Here is a 17,525-nt window from a genome sequence, read left to right on the forward strand (position 1 = left end):
CGCCCGAGCCCAAGTGCGTCTCTTCATCTTTAAAAAAAATATATATATATATATATATATATATATATATATATGCGTGTTTGTGTATACGTCACCCTCAATGTCGCCATAACCGTCCACAAACATATAAACCGCTTTTTTGTTGTTGTTTCTTCCCTCCACCGCAATGGGAAGAAACAACAAAAGAGCTGTCACTTTATAAAATTGAGGGGTTTCACATGTCCAGGAGTGTTGTCAGAGTTTAGACAATTTTCGAATAGCAACGTCGAGGGGCTACTTCCTACTATTCTAATAACAGACGCATTTATGGCCCTTGGTGCTAACTTTACTGTTGCTTTATAGCAGCGTTTTTGTCAATACCAAAACACTGCTTTAACGCAGCACTAAATGCCGACTAAGTGTCAAAAAGACGTATTTTATTAGAAAGAAGTACACTATCGACGTTGGTAATGAAAACCTGTTGAAACTACGTCGATCTGCTGAAATACATTTTTTTTTGGCAGTGCTGCCCATTGAGTCACGCTGGGAACTCGTCCGAAATTCCTGGGTGATGCTCAGGCTAATGTTTTCACCAGCGGCCCGGTTATACAAGATCATGGCACTGCACAGAAATGGCGTGAACTGGTGTGCAAAGTTAAAGGCGAATAAAATGTATGTACTCTTTTTGTCTGTGCCAAATGTAACGGCGTACACATTTAATTTACGCAACCATTAGCCCACAGTGCGCCTACATTTCTTCAGCTTGTCACAATGGTACATAACTACATCCCTAATAAAACTAAGTAATTGACGCTGTACGGATTTACAAAAAGAAAGAGTACGAAGAGGCGGCAGCATGTCATATCTCAGCCCACGCTGATCTCGCGCTATGTTCAGTGTCCACCACGCACACACTCGTGTGCGCACATGTACAGTTCTGCAAACACAAGTTCTCGCTGGAAAACTCAGTTCGTGAGGTATACAGTTCTACGCCTCTGTCGTTTGCAGACAGATTCTCTACCAGCAGCTATTTAGCTTCACGTGGATAAGTATCGCAATCGTAAGAAAGGCACAAATACGTATACGTCCTTCGAGTAAGCGGCGCTACATGCCGCAAACATTTCAACCAAAAAAACACTTGCCGGAAAACACAGCATGCCCACTCTGAACGAGTAGAGAAGCTGCAACGTTGTAGTGTTGCTTTACACTCGGAGTTCCTAACAGATACACGTATATAAGGCCCTTTCCCACAAAGCTTATACGGAGACGAAAACAGGTGAGTGATCTTTATACACAATGTACGCCTTAGCGAAATGAAAAATTGGTCAATTCACTCCATCTAGACACCCGGACGAGAAAGAAAAATAGAGTACTTAAGGAAATGCCCCTTTTCCCTCCACCCCCTTACCAGTCACCCTTTTATTTCGTGTGTCTGCGCCCATTGAAATTTACATGCACGCAGCCTGTCCCGGGGCGTCGCAAAGCCTGCCTGGACAAACGGCAGTGCTTTCAGCGCGAGGGAGACTGCATGGACGAGCTTAGCGCCTGCTTGTCCAGCAGCGCTGCTTGCACGGTGCTCATACGCCTGCCCTTCCTCCTCCTCTTGCGTTTAGGCACCAGCGTGGTCTGCATGACGTCCAAGAGGTCCCTGCGCTTGCCGTCCATGTTGGTTATGGCCGCGTCGGCAGTGCCTCTGACGGCCGTCTCGGGCAAGCTGAGGAGCGCCAGCAGGCCTCCGAAGACCGCTACCGCCAGGACCGCAAAGCCGGCGTCCTCCCGGCCGACGTCCTGCAGAAGGGAGAGCGCCGAAGCGAACACGGCGCCGACGCGGCCGCACGTGTAGGCGCCACACATAACCGCGCTGCGCACCGACGAAGGGAACAGCTCGGCCATGTACAGGTAGTTGGTGGGAATCAGGGCGCTCGCCAGGCACTTGGCCGCAATGGCGAGCGCGTAGGCGACCTCGTGTGGTTGGGCGTACGTGGCGATGCCGTAGAGTCCCGAAATTCCGCCGAGAAGCGTGAAGAGCAGGAGCATGAACTGCAGGCGTCCCAGGGTGTTGAGGGCCATGTACATGGCCAGGTAGGTGGGTGCCAGGGCCGCTACGGAGATGACGCGCACCACCAGATTGCTGCTCCCGCCGAGTAGGCGGCTCCAGGTGAGCGAGTAGTAGGCCATCACGGCGGTGAACGTGGTGACGAAAACCGCAGCGGCCCTGCCGCGCAGCGATCCGGGGACCAGCAGCGCTGTGGGCGCCACCGGCGAGTACGGCACGCTCGCCTTGTTCATCTCGAACTTGATCCGGTCGAGGGAGTACTTGGCGTGGACGCGAGGCACGCCATTCGCCTTGGCGGCGGTGTAGATGACTTCCTCGGCCTCTTTCAGCCTGGACATTGAGAGCAGCCACATGGGCGACTCGTGCACGGCGAACGTGGCTGAGAGGAGCAGCAGGGTGGGCGCCACGACGAGCAGCTGGAGCGGAAACCAGCCGATGCGGACGGCGGTGACGACGACGAACAGCATCTCGACTAACAGGACGCCCAGGGAGCTGCCGAGGCCCGTGTAGAAGGTGCGATACTGGAGCGGCGCCACCTCGAACATCAGGATCACCGTGACGATGTGAACGGTGCTGGCGCAGGCAGAGTTGACGAATATGAGTGCCAGGTAGAGGGGAAAGGCCTCGGCCAAGCAGCTGGCGATGGCTGTCATCATGAGCACGAACGAGGCAACGATGATTACTGGCTTGCGACCCTCGGTGTCGGCCAGGTAGCCCATGAACGGGACCACTATGAGCGCGCCGCTCATGAAGACGCCGTTGCCCAGGGACAGGAGCCAGCTGCGTTGGCAAACGAGGTTCCAGTAGCTGCGGGCGCTCCTGTGCGCCTCGACATCGTCGTAGTCCCAGGAATCGCACAGGGCAGACTCCGTGTCGTTGGAGGTGGCGCCGGGTCGCACGTACACTCGGCACTGGCTGAAGCGGCCCGCTTCGTCGGCAGGTATGCCGACGTTCTTCCAGTGGGCGGCCGACATCCCGGCGAACTCGGGCGGCGGCTTGCACCAGTGGTCAACTGGGTCCGTGATGAGCGCTAGGACGTGGCTGTGGCACAGAAGCACCGTGTGCGCCACGATGGTGAAACCGAAGATGATCCTCTGGAAGTCGCCGTGCCCGATGACGTTGGCGCCCTGTTGCACCTCTTCGCGGTCCACGTCGGTGACAATGCAGAGCGAGCCGCTGCCCAGCGTGCGGACCGTTGATGTGCGATCCAAAGCGTTGTTCCGGTTGTCTGCGCTTTTGGTGGACAACGCCGCCGGGGATCCTGCGGACTTTTGCGCCATCTACAAGTTCCGGCGGGAGTCGCGTATACGTGGGCGGCTGGAAAATCGTGCAGGATGAAACTCGGCAAATGGGCGTCGCCTCCGAACGAAGCCAGCGCAAGCGCACGCTACGCACGGTGATCTACTTCTTCTGTTTCTTCTTCTATGAGCGCAGGCGAGAGCGATATGTTTATTTGTACCATGGAAAAAATTATGCAGACCCAACGCAGGTCTTGTAGCCCTTGTGTAGCCCTTGAGTTCTCGTAAGTGGTTTAGTGCTGTAAGACTAAAGGCGACGCATTACAGTATATTCAACGTGTGATGCGATGCAATTTTTGTTTATGCACTGCACAGATCACAACTTTATTCTGATACAATGTTCATGTTTTTGCGTGACACCGTTCACACGTTATGTCGAAATACAAACAAGGAGTCCGTCGGATGCGAACGAAGATAGTGTGTGATGCTTGATTTTGTGTATGATATTTTTATTCTGCCGCCGTTTCATTACCTAAAAGAAAAGATTACTTGAAGATTCAATTCGCAAACTTTAACTCAATTTAACTGGTTTGGTCCTGCTCTCCTTCGGACGTTCAGATCTGGGTTTTAGCCACAAGGTCGTGTTTGTGGTTTCGTGCAAGCGACAAAGCGGTTACCATGCTGATCACAGTAGTTCTAAATTTCTTTCAGCCTAAATCATTCAGTGAACCGTTTTATTGTAATAATGCAAATAGCATTCTTTGTCTACTTCAGCAATTTGAGCATACCTATCTATATATCTATCTATCCACCCATCCTCTTGCCCAGTAGACCAAAATACCATTTGGGCCACTATAGGTACTACGTGCTCGCAGTCATGATGCAGTCGTGGGCGTTCTATCGTCGCCAATTCCAGCTTCGTGATCGGACTCTTGTCATGCCGTCGTCATAATGCCTTCTACGTCACACCCAGTGGCCCCATGGCAATTGTCTAATAGTTGTCTAATAGCTTGAACCACAAGATATGCGCCCGCGGTCGTGACGCCGTCGTGGTCATTCCATCGTAGTCACTCCAGCATCGTCGTTCAACTTTCGTTATGCCGTCGTCGTCATGACATCGTCGTCAATGTGTCGCTTTCATACAGCAGTTGTCGTGTATTTGTAATTGTCATACCAGCCTTGTGATACCATAACGGTGATTCTTTCGTCGTCCTTCTAACTTCGTGATCCGATAGAGTCTCGGTATGTCATCGTCTTCACGCTGCCGTCGTCACACAGTCTTCGTCATATTTTTGTCGTCATGCCGCCGTCTTCACGCTGTCGTTTTACCATCGTCACCGCCTCAGCGACGTCATCACATTGTCGTCATGCATGTAGTCTTCGTCATACCGCTTTCGTCGATTCATCAACGTCATTCCTTCTTCGTCATCCTATCGTAATTATGCTGTCGTCAACCAATCATGATTATACGCCGCCGTTGTCATGACATCATCGTCATTGCGTCGTCGTCAGATAGTTGCTAGTCAGATAGTTGATAGTCAGATATAGCTGAAGCAACGGAAGTCTCAGAATGATTGTTACAGATCTTAAAAACCTTGCAGGGACGCTTAAGCGTCGCCTTTAAGAGTGGAACGCGATAGTCTTGCGCTAGCTGATTCCAACTTGAGCTTCTAAACAACCTCATGTCATCAGCCCACCGAACTTTCTGCCGTCCTCGACTGTGCTTCCCTTCCCTTGGCATCCATTCTGTAACTCTAATGGTCCACCGGTTAGGTACCCTACGCATGACGCGGTCTGCCCAGCTCCCTTTCTATTTACAGCGCCGCTCTCTATGGTTAGGATCCCGGGATTTCTTCGTGGCGTAACGTCGACAGAAAACAATGGTGGGCCAATCCCGGCGGCAGTGCAGGGCAGCAATGGCTCATACCCCCGTAAGGTACAGGCTACAAGCAGGGACTCATCGCAACCAAAACGGGGATTGTGTGCGACTTTCCGCCTTGCAGAATTATGTTCTCTCGTATATTCAAATTACAATTAGACGCTATAATGTCTGTAGGTTGCGTGTAAGTCGTACTTTACGAACTTTCTGACGCATCCCAGACAACACACTGACATCCTTTGGATGTCCTTGGGATCTCCTGCTCAGGATGTATGGGATGTCCCTGGGATGTCCCATACAAATCCCCAAATCCTCCTAAATGAGACAAAAAACGACATCCACAGGATGTCCGTGAAATGTCCCCTCCAGGACATTCAGGGAGCATATTTGGATGTCCGCAGGATGTCCATTAAATGCCCCTTCCAGGACATTCTGGCATCGTATCTGGATGTTACATATTCCAGTTTCCAGAAATTACCAGTGCATGCAGCATTTAAAGGGCACATACCCACAAATAGAGAGAATTTTTTTTAAGTTGTACATTTATTGAAACATTTCTTGACTTTAATCGCCTTCAACGTACTCTCCTCGAGATGCAATGCACTTGTTTTTCTGCTTTTTCCCACGGCTGCAGGCTTCAGTGGATCTGTTTCGTCTTTGTATATTTACCAGATCTTGAAAACACAAGAAACAGAGCTGCGAGCACAGCAGAACACACATCTACCAACACAGCATCGAGCGTGTGGAAGTTCCCAACATCAAATGGGCCAACAATGAATCTTGCCCCCCCATGTTTCAATTTCAAGCCTGAAAGAAGAGCTTGAATATGCTTTCATGACGAACAACTTACAAAATAACTGAAGGCTATCATCCTGTAACGCTCCTATAACAGAATTGAGTAATGTAGAAAAAGCAATGACACAAGTGCAGCGCATCTTAAGTTTTCTGAAGACGGCTAAAGTTTATAAATGTTCAGACAGAAAAATTAATTTTTGAAACATTCTTAGTATTTTTGGATTTCTTGCTGTAAGTGTATGACTAATTTCATGTGAACAATGCAAAATAAGTTAGACAATATTTCACAACAGTTAAACTTTGGAGATGTATTTTTATTGCACACATCCCATGTATAAAATGAACACATATAATTAAAACATTCTCCTCACAGGAACTATTTATACAAAGTTTAAAATAATCATTTTATTTCTGCTCTGTTGTTTCCTGTGCTTAACTGAAATTTTGATTTCCTGAAACCTAATTTCTTTATTGGCGCACACAGCCTGCACAGCCTGCTTAACTCCCATCTAATAGTGCAGAATCAAAGTTGTATTTACTTGCTAAGGTGCTTCTGTGTATGTTGCTGTGCACTTTTTAAACATTGTACAATAGTGTGCCCAGTTGCACCAATAGTTAATTACTGTTAATTGTGCTCTCTTAGCTCTTAATTCCACACTACTATAGAAGAGTGTTAAGCAGGCAGCGCAGGCTGTGTGTAACAGTAAAGAAATTCAGTTTCAGGAAATAAGAATTTCAGTTAGGCACAGGAAACAACACATAAAAAAATGATGGAACTGAATGTGGCGAACATAACTAATAAGAAAAGAAGGAACGAAACACTGGTGAAAAAAGAAAACAAATGTTCATACAAGCAATGCAGAAAATCTGCAACCAGAAACTGACTTTTAGCAGGATCATACTTGACGTTGAAAACAATTATGTTTGTTGCGCAGCAAGCCGCTCGGCAGCATGGCGGAACCACGTCATGGCGGCCCTCTCGACATCCTTTAGCGTGGCATCTGGGTGTCTTGCGTCATTAGTCAATGTGCCTGCATGCATAAGCAAAATTATCCTTTCTATAAGTTTTGTACACCACACAGAACTTGGACCAATGTGATACTACACTAAAAAGACAAAACTAAATACACCACTAAACTCGGCAAAACATTATTAATAGGTGTATAAGCCATTTATATATTTTGCCAAAGAAAATCCATCTCGCTAGGCAATAAGGGGTCTATTCTGCCAAAGCAGCCAAAGTACAGTGGGTATACTGCTTGACATCAAATTAAAAAATAACTAAGTGATGTCAATATTGCTGCACGTAACTCACCACACATAAGCTTGCACAGATGCAGCTCGGAGAATTTTTTTTTCCCCTTCGCACCAAACCAGCTGAAGCTGATTGCAGCATTCCAGCTCAGGAGGGACTGTAGTATGCGTGTTGTTTTCTGTTTTGTTGAGTCCCCTCCTTGGACAGCCATGTGCTTCTTCTGTTAAAAAGAAACAAACATACAGTACACATTGAAAGTTTGCAACCTAAATGATGCCTTGGTAATAGAGAAGTGCAAACTGGCTTCTAGTATTATACCCCTGTCACACGGCACATGTAATGTCATTTGTAGTAAATGACATTCATACCGAATGTCATTGCCGTCTTGGGTTCCCGGTCTACACGGGTAAACAAAATGGCATTCGCAATTGATGGCAATGTTTATCGGCAGGCTGCTATGATAACGAAACCCTACAAATCGTGCTTCTTGTTTACATCTTTTCACTATATTGTTAAGAATACAATGGTAAAAATTGGATGGTTATCTGAAAATATATTACATTTCGTTTTAACTTAGCTATTTTGTAATTTTTTGCCAAGCCACTGTCGTCGAGAGTACACAAGTCGCGCGTGAATGAGTTCGGGAAACTCATTCAACGGGCGAATGCCATTAGCAGTGAATGTCATTCACTATGCCCGTGTAGAAGCAACAAAAATGGCATTAACACGTAATCTCATTCGCTGCGAATGCCATTACATGTGCCGTGTGACAGGGGTATTACTTAAATTGTTTAAAATTGTCAAACAGTTGTATGCAAAATTGTAAAGCATGCCATGAATCAGACTTAGTGTCATAAGTAACATCAGCGTCAATCTGTCGTGTAACTACAGCACATTGTAGTTACAAGGCAGGCAACTTCACACTGAGTCTAGGTCATGAAGCAACATGATTAGGGAGTGGTGGCCTAATTAAAATTCGTTTAGCCATAAAATTGGCAAGATTACAAAAATAGACGAGGCGGAGACATTACCATCTGATGTTGAGCTTGTTTGTCTGTCTGTAGTTTTTTCTCATAGTCGAGCACGTCTGCCACATCCGAAAAAGGCAACTCTGGGAGGTGACAAGGGTGCGACGGAGCACTGTCTGCATTGCTGAGCAGCTCATTAAGATATTGTGAATGGGCCTGCTGGGTCTGCTTAATACCATTCAGTATTTGTAATATCCTTTCCATGAAGGCTGAAAAAGAAAATTATTGTCGTTAGTATTATGTGGATTTTCAGTTCAGCGCTATTTGCAGGATGAGAAACTACTGCATGTATTCGAATATAGGTAGACCCTTTTTCGAAAATCTTACCCAAAATTAGTCATCAACCATATTTGGGAACAAGGCTAGCCAAGTTTAATGATTTGAAAAAGTAGAGAGGTCGGCCGGAAAACAGAACATCTGGCCTGCTACTTTACGTGAGGGAAGGGGAAGAGGGGAAGAAAGAGGGTCACAATGGAGGATGACAATGGGAGGAACGAGGTGAAAGGACACATTGCATAAATATTATCAGAATCGTGAGTTCAGGCCCGTGTCGCCTAAGGCTAGCCAAAGTACCAAGCCAATCGAGTTCCTCAATTGCGCCTACCACATGGCCAGTCTCGAGATTATCCAGACTGGCTTGAAAGAAAGCTGCATGTCCAACACACTCGACGGCACACGAACGGCGTCATTTGGGGTGCCGAAGATGCCTGTGAAGCGTCCGTCGAGGTTGTCTTCTCTGCCATTTCAGACAGCGAGCTTGTGGCATCAACTAGCGAGATTTAGTAGCCGAGCATAAGGCAAATAATGGTGTGTCATGTTCAAAGTGCTTTGTTTTTCTAGAAAGATATAGCTCGATCTATATTCAACTTGTATTTTAAAATTTTTTCAGTGATTTCATTATACAGGGGTCAACTTTCATTTGTTCTTAACCTATTTTCGTAAATATATACGGTACTTGACGTGGCAATTGGAAAAAAATACAGTCATGAGCATTATTAAATGTACTACCAGCCATAGTTGTTGTAACACAAACAGCGAAGCCTCCATGTGCCTTCTTTACGGTTCTTGTCATCTAGCACTCGCCTTGTGATAAAAGCGCGAGCAAGGATTCACGATTTGTCCAATGCTGCAGCCATGCCACGTACCACAAATGCCTTTCTCAGTCACCACTTGCACGCTAGCAACCATTGTTGCTCGAATGATGGGGTACACTCATAAAGAAGGAATAAGCGATAAACTGCGGCACTGACTCATGGTGTCACTCCGTCACGACGACATTGAGAAAAGATAGTGCGCCAGTGGCAACACACAAAAGCCTTTCTTGCGTGCTGCATGGCTGCGGCATAGGGGTGGGTAATGAATACTCACACTCACGCTATTATCATGAAGCCAGAGCTAGGTGAGGTTAGACTGTATAGAAAGTATGTACTCTGCCTTTCGCATTTCAATTTATGCATATACATAGCACAAGTGAAAGGAACGTATTGTTCAATTACCGTCTTGAATGTATTGCTCAAGAGATGGAGCTCTCAGAACTTGCTGCTTATCATTTACACTGCAGAATTCAACAGAGAACATAGAGATTCTTCTTTATGCATGCTGAAGAGTAAAACGCAGATATAATATTAATGACTGGACAGCCAGCAAGATTGCAAGAAATTCTGAACCTGTGCTTGTTAGTATGGCTTCATGACAGAAAAACAGAATGACAAACGGGACGAGAAAGAGACAACTGGACTATCAAGAAGAGGGTGCTAAAACCAGGCATGTGTCCTTAAGGAAAACGAAACAAGAGCGTGTAATCTGTCACTCACAGAGATAGCCAATTTCTTTTTCGGTCAAGGCAACTATGCATCACTGTGCATTATAAAGGGCTTTCATGTGTCAGCTCGCTTCTTGCTGCAGTGGCTTAGCGGCTATGGTGTTGCGCTGCTAAGCTCGATGTCGCAATTAAGTTCCTGGCCCCCACGGATGAATTCCCATGGGGGACGGAATGCAAAAATGCTTGTGTGCCGTGCGTTGGGTGCACGTTGAAGAAGCCCAGGTGGTCACAATTATTCCGGAGCCCCCCATTACGGTGTGCCTAGCTCCTAATCATATCCTGCTATCGGCGTGTAAAACGGCAGAATGAAAATTTTTAGTCTCAGCTCACCACCAGTTGCACTGAACAACAAAAAAGTGGCTATATCCGTGACTGAATGATTGGACCCTTAATTATAATTGTAATATTGCCGTCGTGATGCCATAACGGTCATTCCCATCTTCGTCCTTCCAACTTCATCATCCCACTCTCGCCATGTTGTCATCACACAGTTCTTGACATACCATTGCCTCCATGCAATCATCATCACACTGTTGTTTTCCATCATCGCTTCAAACACGTCACCCTATTGTCGTGGACGTGCCATCGTCATCATACGGTTGTTGCTGTACTGTCTTCGTCACACCGCCATCACCATGCACTTGCATCATCCCATTGTCCTCGTGCCATAGTCATCACATTGTGATCATTATACCATAGTGATCATTTCAAAATTGTCATCTCCTTGTCGTCATGCTGTTGTCGTCACAATGCCTTAGTCGTTCCATCGACATCACTCTTTTTTTATCATTACATCATCGTCACAGTCTTCATTATGCCATCACGATCGTGGGCAACCTTGCCAGGCGAGTGCCATAGAAAAGCGAGCTGATACTGGAGACATCGTAAGTCGCCTATAGCCAAAGCAACGAAAGTCTCAGAATGGCCACTACAGATTTTAAATAAACGTGACTTCAGCAATACGATGTGCTGCTATATTGCTTGAATGCTTATCGCATTACCGTTAGCAGTCATCGTGAGATGGGTTCTGCCGTAACTTTTTCTGTCATGAAGCCAGCAAGATAACTCAATAACAAAGCTGATTTAGTGCTAAGGATATCACCTTCTGTTTTCAATATGTTATAAAGAAGAACAATCTAAGTGCTAATGGAATTACTCTCACACTTCTGGGCACATGTTATCACAAATGTCAATGGTACATGTAGATACAAAAAAATCATTTGCTTCAAGTAAATATGGAGTCAAAACAACACAAATCGGTCTTTGCAGAAAAAATACTGAAAACTTGGCCTTGGTAACATAAGCTCCAACAACAGTGAACCCTATTAACTATAACCATAAATAGAAGGTGGACGACATACCGAGCACTTGTGGGTCTGCGTGCAACCTTGTAGTTCCAGTCACACATGTGGATACTGGCCTGTACGATGAATCTGAATATAAACGACACCACAGGTTATGCTCTGCCTGACTAGTGCATTAAATGTCCAAAGGCAAAAATTGGATTCGGTGAACAAAACCAGCAAAAATTTATATTACATGCATGACATACCAAGAGGTTGCAACTCTGTGAAGCTGGCAACTTCAGCGTGGGGCGGAGGAGGCCTGCATAAAGCATCTGGAACAAAGATTTAAGAGGATAGTTAGATAGACAGGCTCAAATTGCCTGAAGTAGGGAACGAATGCTGATTGCAATAAAAAAAAGTAAATGTCAAGAACTACAGCAACATAACAAAAATAGCAACGTGACATCAGGATGACATACCAAGTACGTGTGGTTCCGTGTGTGGCCTTGTAACTCCAGCAAGGGACGCAGATACTGGTATATTCGATGAGCCTGAACATAAAACACGCCACAGTCATTTAAACATAATGTAATAAGCGCTAAAAAATGCGAAAGTGGAAACAATGAATGACAGCAACATAATGATGTATACCACATAAATGACATACCACGAGTTTGCAATTCTGTGAATGAGCTGGCAGCTTCCGACCTGTGCAAAGCATCTAAAACAAAGACGCCATGGTTTACGCTCAACCTCGCCGCAGAATGCATAAGCAAAAAGCAAACACCGAACTGCAGCAACATTAAGAACATATAACATTGCATATGAATTACATACCGAGCACATGTGTATTCGTGTGTGACCTTGTAGCTTCAGCAAGAGATGTGGATACTGGCCTGTATGCTGAACCTGAACGTAAAACAGACCATAGGTTATGCTCCATGTGACTATAAACTAGGACAGTGAATGACAGCAGCACAAAGATGTACATCACATGGATGACTAACCACGAGTTTGCAAGTCCGTGTATGAGCTAGGATATTCGGCGTGGGCAGCTACAGACCTGTGCAAGGCATCTGAAACAAACACACCACGGCTTACACTCTGGCAGCAGAATGCACAAGCAAACAAAAATCTAAATATACTACCTGAGACCAGCAAAATATTTATACTGCCAATAAATTGCATGCATAACATACAAAGCGTTTGTGTCGTGTCGTTATGTATTCCACTGACATTCATTCAAAAAAGGGTCGGTAGTCTTTAAGTGGTCTCAAATTTTGTACAAGAGGTGCAGAAGCTGGGAGTGAGGTGGGGAATGTGGGTGGGTGTTGTGTAAGTGTCCACTATGCGGACACTTACAGAATACACTCCCCCCCCCCAATCTTTACAATGCACCTGAATAATAATATGCAGTACTCCAGTGCACAACTGTTTGCAATATGGTATACAAAGTAACAAACTGCAATCACATATGTAAAGACATACCAGGCACTTGTGCTTCCATATACTGCCTTCTCTCGAAAGGCATAGATGATGGTCTGTACAGTACAGCTGAAACAGAAAGAGGCCACTACTTATGCTCCACCTGACCACAGAATGTACAAAAAGAAATAAAACGTTATGTGCCAACACAGAGGCATCATTTCATGGCTGGTGAGACAATAAAGAAGCTGCAGGAGAATAGTAGTTAGCTTAACCTAGTCCTGTAATTTTGCATTACGAACATTGTGCACCAGTTTGATAACAACTTTTCAGAGCGAAAGTCTTACATTAGAGTAGCTGTCTTCAAAGGGCAGCTTAACAACCTTGAAGGAAACATAATATGGTATTGTAATTTGCTGAGCCTATGGATGAAGCTTTCAGCAGTGTCACAGTCTTTAGCAGATACTGTAGTTCAGAAAATGGATTTGATCCTTGTGCTGGACCATATATGGAAAGTTAGGTCAACATAACTAGCTCTTAAGTTAGGAGCTGCAGGTGAAGTTAAAGATTAGCACAATGCTCCACAGTATGCATAAAGTGAAGACGCGATATGGTGCGACCAGTGGTCCCCAAAAAAAGTGTACAAGAAGGTTGATGAACTTTTGAGTATGACACCGCTTTAATTGCTACCACAGCATAAACGACAAAAAACAATTTAGGGTGGACCACTATTCTGGCCCGTATGCTTGGCAATTGTGCAGCGGGCACTGCAGCATAGGTAACAGCAACCTAACTAGAGTACAATGTAGCAATTACAATTTCTTGTAGCATGTGTGCATAACTCCTAGACATAGGCAAATAAACAGCTAAAGAATCTGAACGGCAGTAAAAGTCAACTTTCTCTAAAGGTTGAAATAAAGTGAAATTACCACGTAGACAATTATATAGCTTACGGTTAACCCAATTTCGTTCAGGCTAAACTTAGAAAGTCAGAGATGAAAACAGAGTCAAAATAGTGAAAGACATACCGGCCTGTGAACTTGGTTGAGAAGCCTCCGTGAGAGACGATGAACAGTCACGGATATCTGAAGTAAACGAGTGGTTACTATAAAGCATTGGAGTTGCTTCAGGCAGGTTACCTGTACAGTGTGAAAGCTGGTAAGACGGCTCTGCTGATGTTGGCTCATACCTGCCTAAAAGAAGGAAGAAAAAAGATTTAAAAAATTTTCATTCTACACACACCACACAAGGTTTGCTGTTTGCATAGCAGAGTAGGCGGTAACTCATTCGCGGAGTTGCTTTACAATATCGTTGAAATATGAATGCACATTTCTAATTAATAGCATGGTGACAACCTCAGCCTTACCTGTGGATAATGGTTGAGGTGGTGTCGGTGCCCTTGGTTGGACGTATTCATCACTGTCACCGTAGTCTGTGCTGCTGTTGTCCTCGTCATCTCCAAAACGCATCGCACGTTGCCGCTTCCTTTTGCCCCGTCCCAATTCTCTTTCACTGTTAGTGTCAGATGAGTACTGGAGGGAATTAAGCTTGTCTTGTGCCTTCTCATAGGTATCTGGAGGAAAAAAAGCTTTTTTACAACACAGAAATTGAGAATGTAAAAGGCAACCTTACTAGCCCAGCGTTTGACGATGCACTGCACTTCAATCCAGGACCCTGTTGGTTTAGCGCCTTGCATCGTTAGTTTTCGCCGTTTTCCAGGGTTTCTTTCTATTGGCCAAAATGTAGAGCGGTGGTCTTCTTTCAGCCATGACTTGTGAATGATGGCCAAGCTGTCCTCCTCTTCAGGAAAAGACACCACGACAAAGGGGTCACCTAACAACAAGTAATTATTTCAGTTATGAAAATCACCAGAATGCTTTTCTTTGTCATTTAACATGAAGCGAGAAAAGTTCCTAGAGTGCATGACCTTGGCGTGTCAAGCTAAACACACACATACACACACACACACACACACACACACAAAACAGTAGCAGAAATGTTTTGAAGAGCAGTCACTTTTGGTGCACGAATGGAAAGACTGCAAATTTTTTGCCAACTGGAAGCCTAACACACTTCGTTTTGATTTTTGAAACAGGCCAGAACTGCAGAGCAGAAGCTTGGGATGCCAGATGTATATTTAAGAGTGAGGAACTACATGGATACTTGTAAAGATCTTCCAACTTTTCATATTTTCTGCCAATTATTACAGGCTCGCAACCTTCAGAGAGTGCGATATTCTCCATCTTTACAATTGTGCCATCATCAAGCATGCTTGTGGAGTCCCTTTTGCCTAGTCTGAAGGTAACAGAATCAAATTCAAGGGCTTTGTACTGCGGCCCAATACATCCAGGTGGCAAAGGTCCCTCTTCGTGTCTTCCTTTCAGCTTTGCACGTTCTGCACCTATGAAAATGACATCCCAGCTGGATGGAGGTTGGGCTGAGCTACTAGGTGAAGGCTTGTTGAAAGAACGTTCTTCAAGAATGCGGTTGTGTAGCTGCTCCAGTGGCGTTTCGGGTTTTCGCACATACTTCTTCAGCTTACACATGTAGTTTTCGAATGGGAAAGCACTGTAGTTATCCAATGGCCCATAAACTTTAACATCATCTGCTACATGAATAAGCCCATGAATGTTGTGTGATACAGCATGCTTACCAAACAAGGTGATGTATACCTCAACAAAATGCCTCAGAAGCTTTCTGGAGTACTCCAAGTACTCGCTGCAATGCTGCGGGCTACAAAGCAGGCTGACAGCACAGTGCAACGTGATGAAGTTGTCTATTAGGCGCTGTGCAATGTGCGACTTTAAGACAACAGGGCCGGTGTACAGTAGAAACATGCGAAATTCTGTGGCCTTCCACCTATCAAGCTCTGACAAGCTTCGTGGCTTCCTGGACAATTCAGATGGTACAAAGTGCTTCATTTTTAAATTTGCTTCTGACACTGCATCTCTTGAATCTTTTCCTATACGGTATTTTTTTTCGCCTTTGATCCAAAGTAGCAGGAGCTTCCGTACCACGCCAAGACAGATTAAGTGCATGTAATCAAGTGGAACATGCTGAACAATGTCCATAGGCAATTCCAACAAAATGGTCTTCGTGGTGTGGTGCTCTTCTTGCTCTGCTCTGCGGAAACTGTTATTTGTCCTTAATGGCGCATCTAATTCAGGAAAGCACATTCGTCCTTGCTCAAAATCTCCCTCAGTCACACATTTGGAGCAGCTGAAGTAACCATTATGCCCTTTGATGCCAAGAACATATGACTTAGCAGGCGCGTCACAGATTAGTGCTCCTACCTGTACTGCAAACGTCTTGCCTCCTAGTGTCAGGCCTTCTTGGAGCACGCTTTTCAGGTCACACACGAATGGCTGCAAGAACACATTAGCCTGAGAGGGTTTGCACTCGCCAAAAAAGACACCGACTGGAAATGGTTCGCTTGGCTTGCAGTTTGACACACGACAAAGAATAGGCCAGAACTGACCTCGTGTGCTTTTTGTCAGTGGCAGTCCATCCACATTTACGTGGATAATAATAGGATCAGGCACGTGAACAACATGTCTGAGAGCTGAGTGAAGCCCTTCACGCAAGCCAAAATGACAATACTGACCAGAATCCATCAGTGTGACATTTGCCACTCTCGGTGTCGACAAAAGTGCCCTAGCGCTGTTTGGTAGCTTATGCAAGCAAGAATACGAGCGAAGAACCTTTAAAAGCTTTGTGACGACATCGTGAGGTACACTCGATTGTAAGCTCCATTGTCGCAGGTCTTCTTTCAATGATGTAATGTCCAGTTCTTTCAACAAAGTGCTTGTGCTAGAATCCGTTACGGCATCCTGCTGCGTAAGGCTTCTGTGGCGCCTGTCAAGCAAGTTTTCGGGTTCCACGGGCAAGCTGTGATCACTATGACTGCTGTCACCAGTCTGGTCCACATCGCAAACTTCCTGCGCCCCGCCACCAATGCCGCGACTCGCAACTTGGCCAAGCGAAAGGTTCGGAGATGGTTCGGGAACTTCCACTGGCCGAAAGGAGGCGGAAGCGACACCAGAAATATTCCCTGCGTTAATATGCTCGCCAGCAGCTGCCAATATTGCGTGCACATCGGCCTGCACGGCGTGGCTGATGCGACGGTAGGCAGTCGCTCTCGACATGGAAGCCATGTTGGCGCAACTATAGCGTACTGCTTGCCTGTGTTCTTCATTCAGATTCTCAATAGCTAGTAAATTGACGTGTGCCGTGTTGTTTACGCGAGTGACATTCAAAGTATATCACTGGACTGCACTTTAAAAACGGCAGTCTAACGCTACGAATGTGAAGGAATGAAAAGTGCAACGTTAACTTACTTTCGTATTCGCTTTCCATGGCGCGCTTCCCGCCAAGCGTAAGCTCTAAAGAAGGTGAAAAACAAGGCCATCACACGTATGTCCACATGCCCAACTGATTGAAAACAGTTAGCAAACGACAACACTTACCTTCGACCGAAACGCAGATTGTATCCACGAGCCCAACTTCGAAAACACCGAGAAAGCGCGCGAAACCAGTGAAACCATGGGACCTATGCCTTGCCGCCTCTCGACCCCAATGGCACCCACCGAGAGAAGCCGTAGCCGCCTTGCCGTACATAATCAACATATAGGCATAATATAATAAAAAAGTAAAAAAAAACATCAGGTATTTTAAATACTAATAATAAAGATTTTGTTCTATATTGTTCTTATCTGCTGATTTAGAATTTTAGAATTGAATAAATTCAAAGAACTGAAACCGG

General features: G+C 45.5%; 2 protein-coding genes across 2 annotated transcripts; both read right to left on the reverse strand.

Annotated features, from left to right (window-relative positions):
* Window positions 1-1,488: 1,488 nt before the first annotated feature.
* LOC119444639 (organic cation transporter protein) lies at window positions 1,489-3,315 on the reverse strand. Its single transcript, XM_037709008.2, has one exon. It carries the CDS (start codon window positions 3,313-3,315, stop codon window positions 1,489-1,491), a length of 1,827 nt encoding a protein of 608 aa, XP_037564936.1.
* Window positions 3,316-6,257: 2,942 nt separating this feature from the next.
* LOC119444640 (uncharacterized) lies at window positions 6,258-16,917 on the reverse strand. The gene is made up of 12 exons (XM_049664684.1): window positions 16,588-16,917; window positions 16,077-16,128; window positions 14,396-14,596; window positions 14,092-14,336; window positions 12,827-12,879; window positions 12,006-12,208; window positions 11,818-11,889; window positions 11,605-11,670; window positions 11,414-11,485; window positions 8,234-8,439; window positions 7,263-7,422; window positions 6,258-6,978 (listed from the first exon to the last, which is right to left on the reverse strand). Exons 1-12 carry the CDS (start codon window positions 16,915-16,917, stop codon window positions 6,866-6,868), a joined length of 1,773 nt encoding a protein of 590 aa, XP_049520641.1. The 3' UTR covers window positions 6,258-6,865.
* Window positions 16,918-17,525: the final 608 nt, after the last annotated feature.

The sequence above is a fragment of the Dermacentor silvarum genome, chromosome 3 (genome assembly GCF_013339745.2).
Source record: "Dermacentor silvarum isolate Dsil-2018 chromosome 3, BIME_Dsil_1.4, whole genome shotgun sequence".
NCBI lineage: Eukaryota > Metazoa > Arthropoda > Arachnida > Ixodida > Ixodidae > Dermacentor > Dermacentor silvarum.

Coding starts and splice junctions, on each gene's coding strand:
- LOC119444639 (XM_037709008.2), bottom strand. CDS start 3,315: ATGGCGCAAAAGTCCGCAGGATCCCCGGCGGCGTTGTCCACCAAAAGC.
- LOC119444640 (XM_049664684.1), bottom strand. CDS start 16,917: ATGGCTTCCATGTCGAGAGCGACTGCCTACCGTCGCATCAGCCACGCC. Junction 14,337..14,395: donor CATCGTCAAACGCTGGGCTA/GTAAGGTTGCCT, acceptor TTTTTCCTCCAG/ATACCTATGAGAAGGCACAA. Junction 11,890..12,005: donor CACAGAATTGCAAACTCGTG/GTATGTCATTTA, acceptor TTTTATGTTCAG/GCTCATCGAATATACCAGTA.